At 35.5% G+C, this 24,893-nt stretch overlaps 1 protein-coding gene and 1 non-coding gene across 4 annotated transcripts in view; both read left to right on the forward strand.

Moving 5' to 3' along the window:
* TBC1D19 (TBC1 domain family member 19) overlaps window positions 1-24,893 on the forward strand; it is a 157,238-nt gene that overhangs the window by 101,607 nt on the left and 30,738 nt on the right. For all 3 annotated transcript variants that reach the window (XR_001444697.3, XM_028847965.2, NM_001260783.1), the window contains 2 exon segments: window positions 19,668-19,752; window positions 21,827-21,871. Coding sequence is in view for 2 of the 3 variants with exons in the window: in XM_028847965.2 (XP_028703798.2) it covers window positions 19,668-19,752; window positions 21,827-21,871 (130 nt within the window). In the remaining variant the exon portion in view is untranslated.
* On the forward strand, window positions 4,322-4,401 carry LOC114678570 (small nucleolar RNA SNORD74). The gene has a single exon (XR_003730005.1). It is a non-coding gene; the product is annotated as a small nucleolar RNA SNORD74 (small nucleolar RNA).

The raw sequence follows: 24,893 nt of genomic DNA on the forward strand, positions 1-24,893 counted from the left end.
ACTAGTTTGCCAGTAACCTCTGTACTTCAGAAATACAGAGTGGGAATTATCAGTTCCTAAATGGTGGTCTGAGAGAAACTCCACAGAACCATCCTCAGCAGGAAACCGTAACTAGTGAAAACTATTTTTTTTAAAGTATTTAAAGTCTCTGGTAATTATCCTAAGGTTACATGAAAAGTCAGCAAACAAGAAAACATTTATTTGAGAAAAGCTACTAAATCTCGGTAAAAATAATTTGTGGCCCTTGAGTCATGAGCTGCTTTTTGCCTCCCCTCACCCCCAGATTAGCGTAACAGAAGCTTCAGTTCAGTCATGTGTGGCCAGGAAGATGGGGCTCCGTTTCCCTCCAGCTTCTAGTCAAGGGCTAAGTATCTCCATAGGAGGGGCAGATGGCCAGTATTTCTTATCTCCCTCAGCTCCATGTTGCAGATGCTAAATTCTAGAGAGTACCATCAAGAAGTTGTCAGATTCCTTCCCATAGGGCAGAGATCTGGTCCAAAAGCTCTGACTCCACTCAGCAGGCCAAAAATACTACGGCCTCAACTGCTTTCACCTCATTTTGTTTATAGAGGGGAGAGAGGTTCCACATCAGAAAGACAAGCTGGGAAGACCAGAGGCTACCACCCTCACCAGTGTTTTCTCACAAAGCAGAAGTGTCACTCCAAGAGAAGTAGGCCACTATCCCCAACCTGGCTCCAGGGCAATGACTCAGAGATTTTGGCCAGAATGGGAGACAGCCTTAGCAACAGTAACTCTGAAGCTCTCCTCAAAGAACTAACTTTATATGGAGTACGGGAAAGTTCCAACGTAGTGGGGCTCTGAACAATTAAGATTTTAATGGTAAACACTTAAGAATTAAGAGTAACAAGCTAAAAGCGTAGCAGCTGGTTTACCAGAGAAAGCCAGAGACAGAGATAGCTAGGAGGAGTCCTGATGGGATAGGACAAACCTCAAAGACTGGCCTCAAAAATGACCTCATGAAGGACCCTACGTTTAATTGAATCAGACTGTGGTACAATTTATGCATGAGGACATTGTTGAAAACAGTAGAATAATCAGCTGGCAATTAGAGGAAACTAATATCTGGCTATGATATCGAGAAAGACAGAAAGCTTAACACAGAGATCAGGGGAAGAGACCAAGAGCCCTGCTAAGTTGGCTGGGCTTGGTGGTGCGTGCCTGTAGTCCCAGATATTCAGGAGGCTGAGGCAGGAGAATCGCTTGAACCCAGGAGGTAGAGGTTGCGGTGAGCCAAGATTGCACCACTGCACTTTAGCCGGGGTGACAGAGCAAGACTGTCTCAAAAAAAAAAAAGAGAAGAACGCTGCTAAAGCCAGTGTCACTGAAGGATGATTGTATGTATGCTCAAGGCTGCATACTCTGAGGTACATCAGAAGCTTCATACTTTGGGAGAAACAGACTTAAATGAAATATTTCGACCAAGTCACTAAACAAATAAGCAAATAGCAATCATGAGCTCCAGCTGGTGGTAAGATGGCCTAGATGTTGTACTTAACCAACCAAAACTTCAAAGCAGCCATTATAAATATATTCAAAGAACTAAAGGAAGCTATGCTTAAAGAAGTAAAGTAAGGCCAGATGCAGTGGCTCACACCTGTAATCATAGCATTTTGGGAAGCTGAGGCAGGACAGTCGCTTGAGCCCAGGAGTTTGGGACCAGCCTAGGCAACATGGCAAAACCTTGTCTCTATAAAATAGAAAAAAGTTAGCTGGGTGTAGTGGCATGTGCCTGTTGTCCCTGCTACTCAGGAGGCTGAGATGCGAGGATCACTTTTGCCCAGGAGGTCAAGGCTGCAGTGAGCTGTGATTATGCCACTACACTCCAGCCTAGATGACAGGTGAGACCCGGTCTAAAAAAAGAAAAAAAAAAAAGAAAAGGTAAAGTAAGGTGTGATGACAATGTCTCCTCTAATACAGAAGGTTTTAAAGAGATAGAAATTACATTTTTAAAGTACCAAACCGAAATTCTGGAGTTGAAAAGTACAATAATTGAAATGAAAATTTTATTGGAAGGACTCAAAAGTATATTTGAAAAAGCAGGGAAGAATCAGTGAACTTGGAAGACATCAAGAGAAATTATGTCATTCAAAGAACAAAGAAAATAACAAACAGAGCCTCAGAGAAGTTTAGGACAACATGCTCACGAACAAATTTATAACAGGAGTATCAGAAGGAGAGGAGAGAGAGAAAGGAGCAGATGTATTTGAAGAAAGAATGGCTGAAAATGTCTCAAATTTGATGAAAAACATTAATCTACACATCTAAGAAACTCAACAAACTCAAAGTAGGATAACCACAGATATCCATACCCAGACATATCATAGTCAAACTGTCAAAAGCCAAAGGTGATGAAAGAATCTCAAAAGTGCTGAAATAAATATTTTTTTCTTTTATTTAGCTCATGTTTCAGTAGTTCTGTCCTCAAATATGTTTGCGGCCTTAGGCAGTTCACCAGACCTCCATGGGCCTTCATATTCTTATCATTCAGCTGAGAGTTTAGACTAAACTGTCTTTATGCAGATCTCAGAGGTACAAAAAAAGTTTATGTGATTTGCCATAAAAGAAATGATTAAATTTTTCCACAAAAGTATTGATTACAGATTGTTTATTCTTTTTAAATGTGGATTTTAAAATTCTTTTATCTCAAGAGTTATTAGTTACTGGAATGTTATCTGTCAAAAGTTTTATAATTTGTTATGCAGGAAAATTCTATTGGTTTTGTCCTAAAGAAAGAATAGCTTTATTGTCTTTAATCTGTGGGTGTTTTATTACATTTCTTTACTATTACTAAAAACTAAATTGACCTTCGTATTTATCTCTCTTGCTGAATGCTGGCCACCCCACCTTTAATCCATGTTCTACAGTAAAGTCAGAGTGGTCTTTTAAAAACACCAATCAATTCATGTCACTTGTTTGATTAAAACCAAAAGACCCAAATTTTTCACAAGAGTCTACATGACCCTGCATTACCTGGCCCATTTCTCCAGATGAATTGTTCACTTCTCTGCCTGACACTCTGGCATTCTGTATTCCAACCATCCTGATCTTTAACTTCTTAAGTTCACTATACTCCTTTCTGCCTCAGGGCCATGAGACCTGCAGTTCCTTTTATAAGCAAGACTGTTATCCTCCCGTCTTCATCTAGTAAACTCCTATTTTTACTTCATTTCTCAATTTTGGACTTAACAGACAAAAACTTCAAAGCAGTCATTATAAATATATTCAGAGACCCAAAGGAAACCATGCTTAAAGAAATAATCATTTACTCAGATACACCTTCCCTGACTAACCCCTCACTCACCTGCACAAACACACACAAAGCCATGGCTATCTAATATGTGCTTTTAAAGTGCCATGTAGTACTTTCCATACTTTTTGTTTATAGTACTTATCATAGTTTATTTGATTATTTTATAATTGTCTCTCCCAGGTAAATTCTTAATTGTTTTGGTCCTTATTGTTAATTCCAATGCCTAGTGTACTACAGATACTGAGTAAAAATATTCCTTAACCTCATGTACTTGTTTTCATTGATGGGGTTATCTTTTTCATTATTGAGAAGGAAGCTTTCTTCTTTTATCTAAAAGCTTAATATTAGTAATTTATAGGATAATGGATATTTTACTGTCATTTTATGGGGCTCTAGATTTCCTTAGATTTTAGTATAGTTGTAATGAATCCTTTTTTATGAACTGACTCATAAACAGATTAGTTAATGTCACACAAAGATATAAAACAAACAAAACCACATAAACTAAATATCTACCACTTGACAAAAAGTTGACCAACTCGCTAAAAGCTTTTGGTCCTTCTTATGCCATTTTGATCCAGAACATGAAACTGTTGTGACACCAAACATATGAACACATAAATTATAACATCAGCCAAAGACCAATAATGGCATGACTCATAGTAATCTGTGACTATTCTACTTCAGTGTGTGGGTAGAGAGAGTGTACATTTGACAAGTTTGTACCATTTGGTCACCAGAGATAAGAGGATTGCCATTTTTAAGTTACAACTACAAAGCCTCTTTGGTGGTGGTAAAAAGGGGCTTGACAGGTAACAAATCTGCCTCATTTGGTAAACAGAATCAGTGAGGGTATCTGTTTTCAATGAGAGCAGTAACAAGTTCTCCAAATAATGCCAGAACTAACCCTTAAGGGAGCATTCATTTTTATCTTTTCCACATGTAAGTGACTTATATGTGAGAAAACTTCTAAGAAAACTTGTAAGTAACTGAACTAATAAGTGGATGCATATTTTGAGAAAAAGCAGAATGAGCATCAGTAAATATTTATTGATCCACCTCTGATGAAACCTGTGTTGGTGGGGACATCTGAGAGTGTTGATGAATGCCAGTGACTCTGATAGAAAAAAAATATTGATCCTTATACTATGTATAGATGATATCACCTTTGATGGGCTTACATTCTAGTTAAGGGGGCGGGACATGAACATACAAAATATTCTGAAATTGTTTTAAAGTGTTTATGTAAAGCATTAGGTGCTAAATCAGTATCACAAACAGTAAGTGCTATAAGAGTATGCTTTAACCTTTATTTTCCATTTCTATTAATATTTTAGTCCAAATTGTATTTTTTTAGATTTTACATAATTTTTTTCAGTCATAGGTCTCATGACTTCTCCTGCTTTTAGTACTTTGGAAATCATTAAATAAGCCTCTGTTAAATGCTGTAGTAAGAACACTTATCACAAGGTCTATCCTCTTAATACCTTTTTAAGTGTACAGTATAGTATTATTAACTATAGGCACAGTGCTGTACAGCAGATCTTTAGAATTCAGTCATCTCCCATGGCAGAAACATTATACTGATTGAATAGCAGCTCCATATTCCCCCTGCCCCCTAGGCCCAGCAGTCACCATTTAATTGCTGCTATATGTTTGACTGTTTTAGATACCTCATATAGTAGAATCATGTAGTATTTGTTCTTCTGTGACTGCCTTATTTCATTTAATATAATGTTCTCCAGGATCACGTTGCCTCATGTAACTCATTTTCTTCTTTATATTGACTGAATAATATTCCATTGTATTGTATGTACTACATTTTCTTTATCCATTCTTCTGTCTAAATAAGCTTTAATATGGATCTCTATCCCCATGACATAAATAGATGGATGATTACAACATCTAAGCATCTCTCTTTGGGAATTATGTAAAAATAAATTTTCCTTATATGGATAATTACTAAGAAAACACTTTCATGGTGATGCTTTTTAGTTTTTCATTTTACAATTAGTTTGAATTATTAGAAATATATTTTAACTCCTAAAAACGTATGTAATTTTATGCATTGTAAATATTCTGTTTTCAGAAATTGAGTTCTGTTTTTTCCTCTCAGAAAAAAATTATGTGTGTGTGTATGTGTATGTGTGTAATAAGACAGAAGAAAGCCTGTTCTTATCATTAATTACAGGCATTCCTTTAGCAAAGCTGCCTAGCAACTCTTGCTGTATAGGAAAATCGCCAGTGTATAGCAAATTTAGTGTTCCTGGCCATGTTCTTGGTCATAGCCCATTTATTGGATTTTGTGACTACACTGCAAAATTAGATGTCATGTGGCGTTGCTGTGTTTACATACAGATGAGAAAATATCCAATAATCCTTCTTTAAAGAAAATCTGGGCCTATGTTACAAGAATATGCAGGCACTTGTTCCCAAGTACCTCATGTTAATGTTACCTAAAATTTTTTTTTTTTTTTTTGAGACGGAGTCTCGCTCTGTGCCCAGGCTGGAGTGCAGTGGCGCGATCTCCACTCACTGCAAGCTCTGCCCCCCAAGTTCACGCCATTCTCCTGCCTCAGCCTCCAGTGTAGCTGGGACTACAGGCGCCCACCACTGCGCCCAGCTAATTTTTTGTATTTTTAGTAGAGACAGTGTTTCACAGTGTTAGCCAGGATGGTCTCGATCTCCTGACCTCGTAATCTGCCCGTCTCGGCTTCTCAAAGTGCTGGGATTACAGGCATGAGCCACTGCACCCGGCCTGTTACCTAAATTTTATTGGCAACAATGCTGAATATTATAGAAATAATGTTTTTAGTAATAAGCCTTTAGTATTCCAGTGTTAAGTTAGTTTTTATTTTGCATGAAATTCTTAAAGTACCCACTTTTAAGTGTTGTAAGTTTTAAATTATGTCAGAGTTTCAAAATGTATTCAAACAGAAGACAATTCTTATGTAATGGAAGTAAAGTGAGTAGTTTGACAATACCATTTTCAGACTCCAATACTGAATGGAATTTTCACCAACTACGTGAGTTAACATATTGTCCAAAGTATATAAAATATTCATAGGAAGGAATTCATATGTAGTAAAAGGGAAGACATGAAGATTTACTCTTTCTGTTATATGACAAATCTTCCATCATGTGCTTGGTTTATCTGGCATATACTGAGTAGTAGTCCTGAGATACTGAAGTGTGACATAGTTATAGATATTTTAACGCTATTGAATGGAATTTAAAAGGTCCAGATGCATCAGATATTCTTTGTTCATGTATCTAGTTAGATTATTTAGTGTATGTTCTGATATAGGCACTGTGTTAAGTGCTAGCAAAAGAAGATATTTATTAAGCTCACAACTTAGTGAAAAATGAAGAGAAAGACAAATTCATAGTTATAATTTGATAAATCCACCAATAGAAATATATATAAATTCTATGCAAATATAGATAAAGGGAAAATAAATTCTGGGAGTGGTACAGAACTCAGTGATGGCTTCAGAATAGAAATATTATAAGAAATGAATTTTATTTCAACTTTTTGAGGAACTACCATACTGTTTTCCATAGTGACTATACCATTTTATATTCCAGCAATAGTGTACAAAGGTTCTAGTTACTCCACATCATCGCCAACATGTTACTTTCTCTTTTTTTGATAGTAGCCATCCTGATGGGTATGAAATTATGTTATCTTATTATAGTTTTCATTTGCATTTCCCTAATGATTAATGATATTGAGCATCTTTTCTTGTGCTCATTAGCCATTTTATGTCTACTCAGGAAAAAAATGTCTATTCAAGTCCTTTGCCCATTTTTGGATCAACTTGTTTTTTGTTGTTGTTATTGTTGAGTCTTAAGAGATCTGTAAATATTCTGGTTATTAATTTCTTATTGAAAATTTGATTTGTAAATATTTTCTCCCATTTGTGAGTTGACTTTTTACTCTATTGATAGTGTCTTTTGATGCACAAAATTTTAAAATTTTCATGAAGTCTAGTTTGCCTATTTTTGTTGTTATCACCTGTGCCTTTGGTATCATATCCAAGAGATCACCAAATCCAATGTTGTGAAGATTTTGCACTATGTTTTCTTCTATGAGTTTTATAGTTTTAGAACTTGCATTTAGGTCTTTAATCCATTTTGACTTAATTTTTGGATATGGTGTTAGATAAAGGTCCAACTTCATTCTTTTGCATATAGATATCCAGTTTTCCTAGCATTTGTTGGAAGACTGCACTTTCTCCCATTCAATGGTAGTGGGAGAAAGGACTAGCACAAACCCTTGTTGTAAATCATTTGACCATATATTCAAGGTTTTATTTCTAGTTCTGTTCTATTTTGTTTGTCTGTACATCTGTCTTTATGCCAGTAGCACACTGTTTTGATTATTAAAACTTTCTAGTAAGTTTTTAAATCTGGAAGAAGTAGGAATCTTTCAGATATGTTCTTCTTTTTTCAAGATTGTTTTGGCTATTTGGGGTTTCTTGAGATTTCATCTACATTTCAGGATGGGTTTTTCTATTTTTGCAAAATATATCACTGGGATTTTGATAGGGATTGCATTGAGCTTGTAGATCACTTTAGGTAGTATTGCCTTAACAGTATTAAGTCTTCCAATTCATGAAGATGAAATACCTTTTCATTTATGTCTTTCTTAGTTTCTTTCAGCATTGTTTTATAGTTTTTATTATACAAGTCCTCCATGGTGAATTTAATTCCTAAGTAGTTTATTCTTTTTTTTTTTTTTTGAGATGGAGTCTTGCTCTGTTGCCCAGGCTGGAGTGCAGTGGCACGATCTCAGCTCAGTGCATGCTCTGTCTCCAGGGTTCATGCCATTCTCCTGCCTCAGCCTTCCGAGTAGCTGGAACTACAGGCACCTGCCACCATGCCCAGCTAATTTTTTGTACTTTTAGTAGAGATGGGGTTTTGCTGTGTTAGCCAGGATGGTCTTGATCTCCTGACCTCGTGATCCGCCCACCTCAGCCTCCCAAAGTGCTAGGATTACAGGTGTAAGCCACTGTGCCCGGCCTAGTAGTTTATTCTTTTTAATGTTATTGTATGTGAAATTTTTAGATTGTTCATTGTTAGTGTATAGAAATGCAACTGATTTTTTTGTGTTAACTTTGTACCTTGCTACTTTATGGAATTTATTTATTAGTTCCAGCAGTCTTTTGTGGGAGTTTTAGGATTTTCTACATATAGGATCATATCACCTGTGAACAAAGATAATTGTACTTCTTCCTTTATAACTTGGATTTCTTTTATTTTTTTCTTGCCTAATTACTTTGGCTAGAATTTCCGGTATGTTGGATAAAAGTAGCAAAAGCAGGCATCCTTACCTTGTTTCTGATTTTAGATGAAAAGCTTTCAGTCATCCACCATGGAGTATGATGTTCACTGTAGCATTTTCATATACAGCTTTTATTATATTGAGGTATGTTGAATATTTTTATCATGAAGGGGTTTAGAATTTTGTCAAATGCTTTTTTTTTTTACATCAATTGAGATGATCATGTGACTTTTTTCACTTCATTCTGTTAGTATAGTGTATTACAGTGATCCATTGTTATATGTTGAACCATTCCAAGAATAAATCACACTAAGTCATTGTGTATAATTCTCTTAATACTCTGCTGAATTTGGTTTGCTAGTATTTTGTCAATTATTTTCCCATTGACTTTTCTAAGGGATATTGGTCTGTGGTTTTATTTTCTTGTAGTGTCTTTGGTTTTGGTATCAAGGTAATGCTGGCCTCATAGAATGAATCAATAAGTGTTTTCTACTTTTTAATTGTGTGGGAGAGTTTTTGTTTTGTTTTGTTTTGTTTTGTTTGTTTGAAAGACAGGATCTCCCTATGTTGCCCAGGCTGGAGTGCAGTGACTATTCACAGGCTTGATTGTAGTGTGTGCACTGTACCCTTGGACTCCTGGCCTCAAGCAATTCTCCTGCCTCAACTCTCTGAGTAGCTGGGACTATAGTTGTACATCACCATGCCCAGCTCAATTTTTTGAAAAGTTTGAGAAACACTGGTGTTAGTTCTTCTTTAAATGTTTGGTAGCATTCACGAGTGAAGCCATCAGGACCAAGGCTTTTCTTTGTCAGAGTTTTGATTATTGATTAATATTTTTACTACTTACAGGTCTGTTCAGATTTTCTATTTTTTTTTTTGTGATTTTGTCTTGGCTGATTTTGTGTTTCTAGAAATATGTTCATTTTATCTAGGTTATACAATTTGTTGGTGTACAATTGGTCATTGTACTCTTATAATCCTTTTTATTTCTGTAGAGTCAGTAGTAATGTTCGCAGTTTCATTTCTTATTGTAATAATTTGAGTATTCTCTTTTCTTAGTCCATCTAGCTCAAGGTTTTTTAATTTTGTTGATCTTTTTGAAAAGCCAACTTTTGGTTTCAGTTATTATCTCTATTGTTTTCCTATTCTCTAATTTCATTTATCTCTGCTCTACTTTTTATTATTTATTTTCTTTCTTCTGGTAGCTTGCAGCCTAGTTTGCCCACTTTTCCTGTTCCTGAAGTTGCAAAGTTAGCTGTTGATTTGAAACCTTTCTTGTTTTTTAATCTAAGCCTCTGTAGCTATAAATTTTCCACTTAACATCACTCTCACTGAGTCCCGTAAGTTTTGATATGTCATGGTTTTGTCATTTGTCTCTAAGTATTTCTAATTTCTCTTATAATTTCTTCTTTAATCCATTGGCTGTTTAAGACTGTGTTGTTTAGTTTCCGTAAATTTGTGAATTTTCCAGTTTTCCTTCTGTTACTGATTTCTACCTCTATCTCTGTGGTCAGAGAAGCTACTTTGCATCATCTCTATTTTAAAAAAATCTATTCAAACTTAATTTGTGACCTAATATATGATCTATCTATCTGGAAAATGTCCCATGTGCATTTACGTAGAATGTGTATGCCGTAGTTCTTGGGTAAAGTGTTTAGTATATTGTTAGATCTAGTTGCTTTATCATGTAAATCCTTTGTTTCCTTATTTCCTGTCTAGTGGTTCTATCCATCATTGAGAATAGGGTATTGAAGTCCACTGTTATTCTAGAATTGTCTATATCTCCCTTCATTTTTTGTCAGTTTTTGCTTCATACGTTTTCAAGTCTGTTATAGGTACATAAATATTTATAGCTGTTATATCTTCTTGCTGTATTGAAACTTTTATTAATATATAATGACTTTTTGTCTCCCAATAACCTTTTTTATTTAAAGTCTATTTTGTGTGGTATAAGTATAGTCACCTTGCTCTCTTTTGGTTACTATTTGCATGGAGTATCTTTTTCCATCCTTTAATTTTTAATATATTTATGTCTTTAGATCTAAAATGAATCTCTTACAGATCACGTGTAGTTTTTATATTTTTAATTTATTCTGCCAACCTGTCTTTTGATTGGAGAATTTAATACATTTACATTTAAAGTAATTACTGATGAGATATTTCTCTCATTTTTCTATTTGTTTTCTATATGTCTTATAGCTTTTATGCCTCTCATTTTCTGTATTACTGTCTTCTTTTGGGTTTAGTTGGGGGTGTGTGTGTGTGTGTGTGTGTGTAGTGAAATGTTTACATTTCTTTCTCATTTTCTCTTCTGTTTTGTGTATACTCCATAGCTATTTTCTTTGTGGTTCCCATGGAGATTATATTTAACAACCTAAAATTATAACACTCTAGTTTAAATTAGTACCAATTTAAATTCAATAACATACAAATTTTGTATTAATTTACAGCTCTATCCTCGCACCTTTCGGTTGATGACATCACAATGTTACATCTGTGTACAGTGCATACACAAACCCTGAAATCAGCAATTCTTTTAAATGCACTGATTTATTAAATTATGTAGAAAACAAAATGTGGAGTTGCAATCCAAAGTTACAATAATACTGATTTTTAAACAGTGACTTTTCAAATGTATGAGTTTCTTAAATCATACAGAAAACAAAAAGTGGAGTTAAAAACTTTTGTTACAATAGTATTATCTTTATAATTGCCCATGTGTTTTTTTTTTTAAAGATCTTTATTTATTCACTCAGATTCTAGTTACTTCTTGTATCCTTTCATTTTACTCTGCAGGACTCCTGTGAACATTTCTTGAAGGTCAGGTCTTAGCTTTCATTTATGTGAGAGAGTCTGAATATCTCTCTCACTTTTGAAGGACAGTTTGCTGGATATGGGATTCTTGATTAATGGCGTTTTTCTTTTACCACACTGAATATGTCAGCCCATTGTGTGTGGTCCTTAAGTTTCTGATGAGAAATCTTTTAATAATTGTATAGAGGATCCCTTATATTTAATGAGTTACTACTCTCTTGCAGCTTTCAAAGTTCTCTCTTTGCCTTTGACTTTCAACAGTTTGATTATAATGTGTCGCTTCTTGGATGTTTATATTCATGTCTTTCATCAAATTTGGGAAATTTTCAGCCATTATTTGTTCAAATATTCTCTCTACCCCTTCCTCAATTTCTCTTATCTTTCTGAGACTCCTACCATGCATATCGGTTGGCTTGGTGGTGTCCCATAAGTTCCTATGGCTCTGTTAACTTCAAATTTTTTTTTCTTTCTATTTCACAGACTCAATTATTTTCATTTCCCTGTCTTCAAGTTTGCTGATTCTTTCTTCTACCTGCTCAAATCTGTCTTTGAATCCCTCTACTGAGTTTTTATTTTACTATTATACCTTCCAGCTCCATAATGTCCTTTTGGTTTCTTTTTTGATTTGCTATTTCTTTATTGATGTTTCCATTTTGCTGATATATTTTTTCTTTATTTTCTCCACATTTATTTAGTTTTTTGAGAATCTATGGACAGTTGTTTTAAAGTCTTTCTATAGTAGATCTGCTATCAGGTCTTTTTCAAGGACAGTTGTCAATTTTTTTTTTTTTTTTGGCCCTTTAAATGGGCCGTACGTTTCAAGTTCTTTGTATTATTTGTGATTTTGTTGTTGTTGTTAAAAATGGGACATATAAATCTAATAATGTGGAATATCTGGAAATCAGATTCTTTTTCTTCCCTGGGTTTTTGTTGTTGTTTTTATTGTTTTAGTTTTAGTTTTTTTGAATATTGTTTGTTTTCCTTCTGCCCAGGATCAGCCTGAGGTATAAATCTAACATCATCTTGGGTCTTTCCTTAGCCTTCACTTTTCCTTGAGCATATGTGGTCACTTTCTGATTTCCCCCATATACACAGTTGTTTTTGAATAACCTAGTCTTTAACATCTGGCTCCCAAAGGGAATAAAAGAGAAAATAAAGAGGAGGGAGAGCATTGTTCCTTTAAATCTTCTGAAAATTACTTCAACCAGAGGGGAAGGGGCTTGCAACAATCAAGGGAGGTTCAAAAACAGTGTTTCCTTCTTTTGGTCTTCACCCTCACTTCTTTGTTTACACCTCTCTGTTCAGAAGAAGCAATCAGAGTACAGATACCAAATATTTGGAGGATGGCGTGCTTTTCTCCCTTTCTGGGTCCTTCAAGCTGCTTGTAAGCTGCTCCTGGGACTCATGCATTCCTGCCTGTCAAGGGGATTGGGGTGGGGGATGCATATATGTGGCTATGCTAGAAGCTGACATTGATCAAAATTAACTGCAATTTACCATCCAAGCTTTATCCTAAAAGTTGCAAGACTTCAGTAGACTCCAGAGTTCTAAAATAATTACATCAGACAGTTGCTGCCAGTGCAATTTTTGTCTAGGTGGGGAGACAGATTCTTGGTGCTTCCTACTGCACCATCTTCCCGGAATCCACTTTATAGATGATTCTTACAACAACCCTGGGAGGTAGTTTTATTCCCCTTTTACAGATGAAGAAGCAGAGGCTTAGATCCCAAGCCCATCCAGCTATCAGGACTCCAAGCCAGGGGTGTCCATTTTCAAAGCTAGTAAGCCACATTGCCCTTTATTTTTTGAAAATTTGTATCAGGGCAGTGTTTTAAAAAGTGATTCTTGAAAATCTATCATTTGAAAATTTCTAAATTTGATTGGATAAAAATGTAAGAGCATCACAAATGAAAAAGTTGTATAATAGTTTTACATTAAAGTGATTGTCCAATTCATATGTCATTTCTTATGTGCTTTTTATTATAAAAATAATTTATTTCTCAGAAACATTTACCATAAATACATTTTCCAGAAATAAAACAAAGCTTTAGGACAAAGTAAATCTTTTGTGGCTATCTGTAGACATTTTAGGTATAACTTTGCCATATTAGCATAGTTCAGACTTACACATTCAGTTTCTTATAACTCTTCTAAATGAAGTAAATTACTATCGTGTAGCTTCATCCTCATAAAGTTTTAATTTTTACTTAATTAGTAATTAATCCAGGTTAGATTTTGTAGTTAATTTGATTGAAATTGTCATCTTCATATAATCATACCATTTTCTAGCAGATTTATAACTGAACGGTCATTTCCATACAGATACAAAAATTAGAATCTCAGAAGTTAAAGCAACTCAGATTAGAATAAGAGTTGACAGCTCTTTGCTTGTATCCCAGGGTTGCACACCAGTACGTACTGTCTAACATACCACTTCTGGCATTATCACCTTACAGTTGCCAATATTTTCTTTAGAACAGTCTCAGATATCTTGTCTTCTCTAGGGCAGCAGGGACTCTAGGGAGATATATTTAATCATAGAGCTTCTTCTAAAATTACTGTGCTTCTACGAGTCTGCTAAACTAAGGGAAAGTTAATACAAATGTTTCCTTAGGAATTGTTTTTCCTCTAGGCAATAGTAGAAAGTTGTTTGTAAGTATATTTTCTTGTTGTATTATTTTACCCTAATTATATATGTTTATTGTAGTATTTGTTGATTGGTTCTATTAGTTTATTATTGCTGCCATAAATTTAGTTGAATTAGAAATGGGTTTCACTGGGCTTGAATCAAGGCATTGGCAGGGCTCTGTTGCTTGTGGATGCTCCAGAGGAGAATCTGGGTTTTTCGTGCCCTTTCTAGAACCTAGAGTGCACCTGTATTCCTTGACTTGTGGCCCCTTCCTCTGTCTTCAAGGCCAGCAGAGAGCATCATCACATCTCTTTCTGACTTTGACCTTGCTGCTTCTCTCTTTCATGTATGAGAATCCTTGGTTACATTGGGCCCAACCAGACAATCCTAAATAATCTCCCCATTTAAAGATCTTCTATTTAATCACATCTGCATAATCCCATTTGTCACATAAGTCACATTTTGTGTGACTGTACCAGAATACCTGAGACTAGGTAATTTACAAAGAAAAGAGGCTTATTTGGCTCATGATTCTGGTGGCTGGAAAGTCTAAGATTGGACAGCCTATCTAGTGAAAGTCTTATGCTGCTTGTACTCATGGCACAAAATGGAAGGGTAAGCAGGTATATACAAAGAGAGCAAACATGAGAAGGAGCAACCTGCTTTCACGGCAACTAGTCCTGTCCCACAGAGATACTTGAAGCTATTCATAAAGGATCTGCCCACATGACCCAGACACCTCCCACTAGGCCCATCTCCCAGCACTACCACATTGGAAATCAAATTTTAACAGGAGTTTTCACAGGGACAAACCATATCCAAACTGGTAGCACACAAATTTCAGGGATTAGGATGCGTACATCTTTGGGGGCCATTATGCTACCTACCACAGTGGTATGTGAAAGTTTGGCAGGAGAAGAGATTAATATTTATAAATTTAGAATTTTTAGAGCCCAATGGTTTTTCTTAATGATTGGAAAATATTTATTATATTAATAGGTCAAAAAATAAAATTCATGTTTATCTTAATAGATGCCAAAAATTTATGTGACCGTATTTGATAATATCAATTAAAAAAAATTTAATTGTAGTAAAACAAATCACAACATAAAATTGATGACTTAACCATTTCTAAGGGTACAGTTTAGCACTATTTGTTCTGCAACTTAATATTCATTTTTATACTAACTTTTTATACACTAGAAATCAAGTATTAATATGTTTTCTTGACATAATAGTGTTTATCTGAAACCAACATTGGTGATATTAATGTAAGTTAATGTTACTCATTAGTGAAATACTAGAGATGTTCCCACTAAAGGAAGGAAAGAACATATCGTTTTGGAATTTCTCAACAATAGAATAAGAAAAATAAAGTAATAAATAACAGAAAGAACACAACATTATTGTTAACTATAGATATTTAAAAATTCAAGGGATTGGACTGAAAGCCAGTAGAACTAATAAGATGATTCAGTTAACTGCCTCTTTACCAAATAAAATATTAAAATCCCTTATTCTTTTAAATATGAGTAATAATCATTTAGACTATGTAATAGAAAATAGAGTTAGGCAACATAAGGGATTGAACTTACACAGCCCCCTTTTAGACTGTAAACATATGGAAATGCTGGAAAAAGAAAACAAGGGATATAAATATACAGCCAAATAGCCATCACATTTTTCAATGCGTATACTCTGTGACTGGGCAATTCTATTCCTGTGTATTTGTTCTACAGAGACACTCATATGTGTAAAATGATGCAGTAAAAGGCTAATTGTTTTGGTATTGTCAGAAACAGCATAAAGTTGAAAATGAATGTTCATATATTGGGGAGTAACCCATTAAATAAATCATGGAATACATATTCAGTGAAACATGATACAGCCCTTAAAAATGAATGCAGTGGGTCAAACTCAGTGGCTCACGCCTGTAATCCCAGCACTTTGGAAGACTGAGGCAGGAGGATTACTTGAGCCCAAGAGTTCAAGACCAGCCTGGGCAACATAAATAGACCCTGTCTCTACCAAAAAAACAAAAAAAGAAAAAAAAATGAGGCAGCTCTGTATATACTGATACGAAAAGATCTCTTTAATGCATTAAGTTTGTTTAAAAAAGCAGGTACCAAACATTGTGTATGGTGCTCCTACCACTTGAGCTGAAACTACTCTTGTCAAGGTCATCAAGAACTAAATCCAATGACCAATTATCCACCCTCCTTTTAACTAATCTCTCAACAGCATATGATTCATTTGTGCTGTTTCTTCACTTGGGTTTCAAGACACCACATTCTTTTTAGTTTTCCTCTTATTTTTCTAGTCACCAGTGGCAAATTCAGCATTTTGCAGACCTAAAGCTTATACAATTTGGAGGGCCTTCTTTAAGACAGAGAGTATCATATTATAAATACAAAACCAGATAAGAACATGTATTTTTGTTTTGAATGAGGAAAAATTTGTAACAAATTATTAGAACTATAGAGATTCAGGTCTTTTTCTTCTGAGATCTTATTAAGCAGTTTACTAGACACATACATAGAAATGCTTTCTGATTACACACTGACTTACTTTCCTTGCCTAGGACACTCTGTGTCTCCCAGCAACTTGCAGCACTCACAGAGCATCATGGTAAATCCACTTTTGATGGTTACTCACTACTCCGTTGTCTAGGCTGGTTCCTTCTCTTTTCTCCAATATCCTAGAATGCCTCAGGTCTCAGTTCTTGGTCTCCTTTTCTCTAGTTACACTCACTTACTTGATGATTTCACCAAGCTCACCTATTTTGTGGCTTTCAGTACCATCTATATGTTGATAACTCTCAAATTTGTATCTTCAGTTTAAACTTTTCTTCTATACTCCATACAAATATCTCCAGTTACCTCTTCAATTTTTCCATTTAGGTGTCTTGCAGACATCTCAAACTTAGCGTGTTGAAAAATGAACCCATGATCTCGCTCCCCAAACTGTTCTGCCTGCCACTTTCCCTGTTAAAGGCATTCCACTTGCTGAGATCAAACATCCTTCTACTTTCAACTTCCACATGTTACTCTCCTTGACTCCTGTCTTTCTGCAAAATATCATCTCAATCTATCAGTAACTCCTGTTAGCCCTGCCTTCACAATGTATTTAGAATCTGACCACTTTTTCCCACTTTCACTGTGTTGTAAGATGGGTTCCCAGGGAAGCCAATTTAGATGGAGACCAGCAGGCCGAAGGTTTATTAGGGAGTGCTCTTGGAATCAACACATGTAAAAGTCCAGTGAATGAAGCAAGATTGAGCATAAGGACAAGTCTAGCTGCAATACAGTTTAAATGAAACCCTCAGCCAATGCTGCAGAGAGTTCTAAAGATGGGATAAACTGTCAGACCCATCCTGAGCTGGGGACAAGAATTTCAGACTTTTTTCCCTTGCATCCTCTTCATCAGATGTAGGCCATTTCAGGAAACGGGCGTGACCTTGATATTTGAGCAAAATAGCTCTCTTCAGCAGAGGTAGTCCATGAAAAGAGCTGGCTGCTGAGGGTTATTTGCTACAGCACTACCAGCTGCTATAAGTCAGTCCTTCATTCCTAGAGGAGGCTCTCTGGGTGGTGTGTCATACATCTGCCACACACTGCTGCCATCTTAGTGAAAGCTACTGTCAATAGTCTCCTAACAAGTCTCCTGGAATGCTCTTGCACATATATCCACATGCTAAGTTTCTCAACTCCTTTCAATATTTGATTAGGTATCACCTTCTCAAGGAAACCTCCCCTGAACAGCCTCTTTAAAGTGTCAGCCACTCTTTCTGTGTTCCCCTTTATCTTGTTTCCATAGCACTTGCTACCTAATATACTATATAATATAATTATCTATCATATTTGCTATTTATCACACACATTTTGCTCCATCATAATTAAACTCCATAAAAGAGGTGTTTTGTTTGTTTCCTTTTATATATTCCAAACACAAGGAACAGTACCTGGTGCATAATAGGGGCAGAAGAAGAGAATTAGTGAACTGACTAAAAAATAATCTGAGGAAGTCATCCAGAATGGAACAGGGGGGATAAAAGTAAGTAAAAGTCATGGCAGGTTGCATATGTGTAGGTAAATCTTACAGCCCCCAGGAGTCAGGCAGAAGTAGATAAAGAAAATGTGGGAGAGGCATGGTTCAATTAAAAATGCCCAAAGCAATTGACCAGAAAGGTGGTCCAGTTTTTGGAATTAAAATAACTAAAGGTGTACATATTTAGCCATAAGTAAATTCACTCTAGTGTTGTTTGTCGTTGGGGAAAAGTGGAAATAATTAAATGTTCAACAACAATACAGGTTAAATAAATTATTGTTCTTTCATACAGTGGAATATTCTACAACATAAAAATGTGTAGGAAATATTTATCTTACAATAGTGAAAGGAAACTATGTATAATCCTGTTTGGTTTGAAAAAATTATATGTATGAGTATGTTAAAAAACAGTCTGAAAGGATATACCTCAAATTATTAAGACTGATGGGATTATGGCTGTTTCCCCTTTTGTTGATCATCTATATTTCTTTATTTTTAAAATTAATTTAATTTTTTTTTTTAAATAGAGATGAGGTTTCACCATGTTGATCAGGCTGGTCTTGAATTCCTGGGCTCAAGTGATCCTCCTGCCTTGGCCTCCCGAAGTGCTGGGGTCATAGGCGTGAGCTACCGCGCCCAGCCAATACTCTATATTTCTAAATTTATCATTAATATGTATCACTTATGTAGTCATTTAAAATATAATGAAAACAATGCAGTGGCAGTGGTTGATATGCATTCCACCATTAAACCTGACTGATGCCCAATCTCCATTACCTATCCTTTTTTCCAAAGCTGTATCCCCTTTCTTGTGTCTTGGACACAAGGATTTTTCCTCTGCCTTCACTCTTGCTGCTAGTTCAGCCCTGACTCTGTGCCCCTGTTCTGCCTTTTCAGTCATCTTGAATTCTTATCTTGGTAATATTTTTAGAATCCCAGATATTCTAATACCAGGACTCAGATTTCCTGTCACTAATGGCCTTACTGGGTCTTAGACCCCTGCTCCCAAATTCCAGGCTGGTGTCCTCAATCTAGTACCTCCTAATGGACATCCTGGTTCCTGACTTTCTACTGTGCCTATTTTCATCTCCACGTAGGGTTGACATACTCTACCCTATTTAGCTTCTACCCTTTATTAGGCAACCACTTGTTCTACTGCTGCTGCTATCCTTTCTAAGTACCACGAGTTGGCTTCCCTCCCACCCTGACATGCCTAACTGCCTGATGCATCCCAGCAAGAGTCAAGTTCATTTCCTGCACTTCCCAAATTGCTCTATGTCACAATAGTTATTCAGGGTCTTCTCCATACATTTTTCATCTGTTAAATTTCTCCCAGGTGTTTCTCTTGTCCAGATAGAAAACACAAGAGAATAATCAACTGTTAGTTAGCAGTTTGCATTTTCTGTTCTTCAAAGTTGAGGTAGCAAATGGTGAGAACTCTTTGGAAGAACTTGGCATCCCACTGTAATGCTTACCAAAGGTATACCGATAAAGGGCATTCTTCCCACTGCAAGGCATGGTACTTGAACTTGAAGGATGCCTCCTGAATAGGAAATAATGAATTACCTAGTTTTATAATAGTGCTTAATTGCTTTTTTTTTTTCCAATGTTATATTCAGGTATTACTTTGTTTTTCCCGGGATACATCTGTGTTGAGTCACTTTGCATACAACAGTGCCTCGCCACCAAAATCATACATAAGAGGTAAATTTTTAATAATTTTAAGGAAGTATTGAGACTTACATAATCATGCCAAGAATATTTTTGTTTGGAGATAGTGGTGTTGCCAAATTATTTTACTATAAGTTACTTAAGATTTCTCTCAGATGACCGTAATCATCCTTTCATACCTCAAATCAGTGCCCAAGTAATTTATCACAAATCATGGGAAAGTGGTTCCCAGAAGCAGCATTTCAACTTACTTTCTCTGTCTTCCCTGTGTACTCTACCATTTATTGTTGTTTTTATGTCTTATCTGTTGACTTTTCTTTTTCTTTCTATGAGTTTATAACACAGATTTGCTTTTTCTACTTTTTAAAAAATCTGTATTTTTTCTCTCAAAATGCTCCACCACACTTAAAACTTTGATATAATTTATATGCTTTTAGCTCTCCAATTTCTAGTTTAGTTATTTTTCTCCTCTTTATCACCAGCTGCTTATAAAATATCAATATCCTGCCGTCATCTGAAGATATAAATAACTTCAGCTGAATGCCCTTCCCAACTTTTCCTTTTTATTAAATAGTGAACACCTAACGCTGAAAGCTCAGACTTCATTGTATATGGTCATTCTGCCATTTCCACGAAAAAAGAAACTGTTTCTCCTGTATCTCTTATGTCTGAACTATCTGCCTGATTGTTCCACCTCCTACCCTAGGAGAGGCCACATAACCTTGTGCTGGATTTGGGCTACCCCTAACTTAAGGTTTTCTGAGGTCCATTGCTTCTAAATTCAATTTATGGAAACCTTTTATTTGTTTCTTTAAGTCATCTGCTGAAAAACCGATTGTAAACTTAATTATCTACTGAGCTCACCTCTAAACTCAGCCAGGATTTTAAGGCCTTTTACCACTTGATACTGTCTTAACCTAACTAACTTTGCTTCCCTGATTATTCCACAATACCCCATATTCATTCTAGCCTCCCTATAGTTCCTGCATATGGAAGGCTTCCCACTCTCCAATCTTAAAAATCATATTTCCTTGAAGAACTAGCCTGTACCTCACCATGTCCACCAACCCATCATCCTTTGAACTTCTAAACACTTAAAGTCTATGCTAGAAAAGTTAGCAAATATACCCTAATGTTTCATGGTTTAGTCTGGACTACAAACCACATGGTTGAGGGTTTGCCTCTCAGCACCTAGTCCAGTAATCAGTTTTATCTACCTACCTACCTACCTACCTACCTACCTACCTACCTACCTACCTATTCATTATTCCGTTCTCTTCTTGCTCACAAGATCAGTCCTTTTTGTCTCCACCCTAACCTGAACTGCTTACATTTCTTATTCTTCATTTCATCTCTGTCACCACCCCTAACAAAAATAAAAAGAACTTTTTTTTTCACTAAAAATATTACTCTTAGCCCAGTACAAAAATACAAGTAACTTTTCAATAAACTCAAAAGTGTTAGAAAAACTGTCAAGGTAAAAGCTATTTAAAGATATTCAGTGGAAGATGGAAAAAACTGAGAACTTTTCAGAGTTTTGAAGGAAAGATACTTTTTAAAACTCTGTTAAATATTTGATTATTGTGAATATACTTTACTTTTCTGGGACAATTCTGATTTCAAATATTCAGCCCCATTCTGAAATCATGTTAACTGTTCTGGTATTCAGAAAATATGACCACCATACAGCTGGTCATTTAATTTTTAACTTTCAGCACATTCCATAAAGATGTAAACACAGTATTGCAAAGCTTAAGACTTGCTTTAATGAATAGATTAGACTTATTTATAATTAGCAAAAAATTTTATGCATAATAAATAGATATTTCTCTTCTTAAGTGCCTAAGGAACTTGAAAGTGTTTGTTCTTATGGTTGTTTTGTGTCGCTTCTGTTGCACTTAGGTTCGTATTACTTTAATTTATGAAAAAGTTTGCTAATACCAAAAGATTGGCTGGTAAATTTTTAACTAAATTCCATATCATGAAATGACATATCAGTTTATAGTAGTTTTTAAAATTCCATTGTTAGTACATTCACAAAATAAGTTGATTTTTAAAGATTTATTTACTTAATCATATTGAAATCCTCTATGGTTTTCTCTTATAGGAAAACTAGGACTGGAAGAATATGCTGTCTTTTACCCACCAAATGGTAAGAGTAATGCTATTGCTTCCTCTAGTGGGAAGTGAAAAAATTACAACTTTTATAATCGAAATGTGACTTTCTTATTCTCTCTTTAATGGATAATCATTTATTATCTAAAATAAACCTTCCGTAGAATGTATAATTTAATGAAATCGTCCACATTTATGGTAGGTTTGTGCTAAATTATGCATACTCTCTCTGACTCTCCCTGGGACTAACAGTAAACCTGTGAGAGAGCTGAGGATGCTTAGATCTAAGTCCAAGGCACTTCGTTTTCCTGTGAAGAACACTAGCTAGTCCAATGAGGACCTTCCTTTTGGGTTTATTGGAGCTGGGCTTTACTCAATTGAGTGGATTGTCTTGTATTGCACCTTATTGTTCTCATAATTTGACCAGTGTAGTATTTATGAAATAAAAAGATTATTAAAAGGTATCACTGAAATCACCTATTTTGATGTTATAAAGTGATCAGATACATAATGACCTCATTAGACATTAAATGTTATTTTGAGATTACTAGACAGGTTTTAAGATATGCTTCTTGGAAAAGCAATATATAGCAGTCCTTATGATAATACTAAGTTGCATCTTCAAGAAGTTATTTTACTCCAGCAGAGTTAAGAACATGGGTTTTGTAATCCAGCAGACCTGGTTTCAGATCCCAGTTCTGCCAGTTTACCCTATGACCTCAGGTAAGTTACATGACTTCTCTGAACTTCAGGTTCATCATCTGTACCATGTGGATAATACATTAAATGAGATATGGTATATAAAACCACAAAGTGCCTGACATGTAGTGAGTGCTCAGAAAATGTAGCTGTTATGAGTGTGTTTAACTTTACTGACCACTATATCTAAAACTCATATGTGGCTTTAGCTTTCATGGCGCTGTTCTCTCCCTGTGTCTCTCAATATGGAGTCTCAGTTTCTTTCATGGGCCATCTACCTCTGTCCCTCTTTTGATATCTCACTGTTGTTCTGCTGCTCTTCTCTTTTCTTACTTTTATCTAGGGGCTGCCATTTGCTTTCATGATTCTATCTATTGTTAATTACTCTAAAATATCTCCAGTTCGTACTTCTCCCATAATTACCTCAGGCTTAATATGTCCCAGCCTGAACTCACTATTTTATCCTCCTATGCCCACCCCCCAAAAGAAAAAAAAGAAACTAAATTAAAAAACAAAAAACAAAAACCCACCTATTTCTCCCTCAGTTAAATTATCATCTTCCTAGTAACTCGAGGCCATCCTAGATTTCTCTCTGCCTTGTCCCCAACTCATCTAATAAGTCGCCAGGACCTTCCAATTTTATCTTCCAAATACATCTGGGACCCTCTCTTCCACAGCATCCTTGCTGCCTTGTCTCCTTTCAGTTCTTACTATCTCTAGCTTGTTAATTGCAACAACCACGTAACTGGTCCCTCTTCCCACAGTCTTTTCTAGTTTTGCTGTCTTTTACACTGCTCACTGAGTTATACATCTAAAGTGAAAATCTGCAAACTGCCATTTTTTTCCAAGTGTTCTTAATGGCTTCTCATCTCTTAACAAGTAATATTCAAGCTTCTCAGCATGGCATATGAGGACCTCTTGAATCTGTTCCCTATAATCTACCTCCTAGCTTCATTTCCCACCATTTCCCATCTCATTTTTTAATCACAGCAATATCAAACTCTATTATTTATACCCACAGCTACATACTCTCACGAAAGCACTATGCTGCTTCCTGTCTCATCACTTCTCATGTTTCCATGCTTAGAATAGCCCATCTAACCTTTCTTCACCTGGCTGTCATCAAGCTCAGTTTAGGCATGATCCTCTTTCAGGAAGCTTTCCCTAAAATCCCCAGGTTAGGCTAAGGGCCCTTCCTCTAGACTCCTGTAATACCTAGTCTAAAATCTTTAGTATCTCTAGCTATGTTATCTTGATATTGTTTGTTTATACTTTATCTCCTCTTCTTAATTGCAAGCTTCTTATAGTTCAGAACCATATCATTCATTTTTGTTGTATTTAGCATGTAATAGGACTGTAATGAGTATTTATTTGAACTCAATTAGAGGTTTGTTAATTTTAACTTTATGTATTACCATTGTTACATCTATTATCCCAGAAACTTACTTTTATAGTAACTTTTTATATTTATCTAAGAAGCAAGAAACAATAACAAATAAAATACCTCTGAATAGTCAAAAGAGTTGTCCATGGACTCAAGTTCTTCTCTCCATCCATAGAAGAATTTTTTCAACTTAGTTTAGAATATATTAGCTTTTACTTAACACACATGTCTAACAAATTGGTTAACTCTTTTTTATGCCTCCTGCAAAAATGGAAGCATGGAAAAGGCTGATATAGATATGAAAAATTAGCAACAACAGTGAGAAGTGAAAAGGGGACTTCACAAAGGAAAATACAAGAGCTGTAAAACAGCGTATTAGACCACTCTAGCAAATCAGTCTGGGGCCATTTTATGTAAAAGCCAATAATGCTGTGCCCTTTAAGAAGTTATCACTAGGTTGCAGCATATTATAATTTATCATCTTTATAACGAGCTCAAGACACCAAAAGAAAACTTGCTGTAGTAATAATTGTAACAGTATAGTTATAGCAGCAGCAGCAGCAAACATTTTCCAAGCAGTACGATATCCCAGGCAATGTGTTAAGTATATGACATGTATTAATTCATTTAGTCCTTACAAGAACCTATGAGGAAGGTACTAATATTATCCCTATTTACAGATAAAGAAACTGAGGCATAGAGTGTTAACCTGCCCAACAGGTGAGTGACAAAGCCAAGCTTTGAATCCAAGCTGTCTGGCTTCAGAAGCAACATGCTTATCAGGATGCCCTACTGCCTGGGAAGATGTTGCTGAGCTCATTATAGTGAATTTGGGAAGAAAGGAAAGTAGTTAATGTAATGAAAAGGTAGAGGATGTATATAATAGGTTCTAGAAAGATTTTCATCCAAAATGAAAACTGTTTAATCCTTAATGAGATAAGCCCACAGCTGTTCATAAATTTAGTTCTACAGAATA

The sequence above is a fragment of the Macaca mulatta genome, chromosome 5 (assembly GCF_049350105.2).
Source record: "Macaca mulatta isolate MMU2019108-1 chromosome 5, T2T-MMU8v2.0, whole genome shotgun sequence".
Lineage (NCBI taxonomy): Eukaryota > Metazoa > Chordata > Mammalia > Primates > Cercopithecidae > Macaca > Macaca mulatta.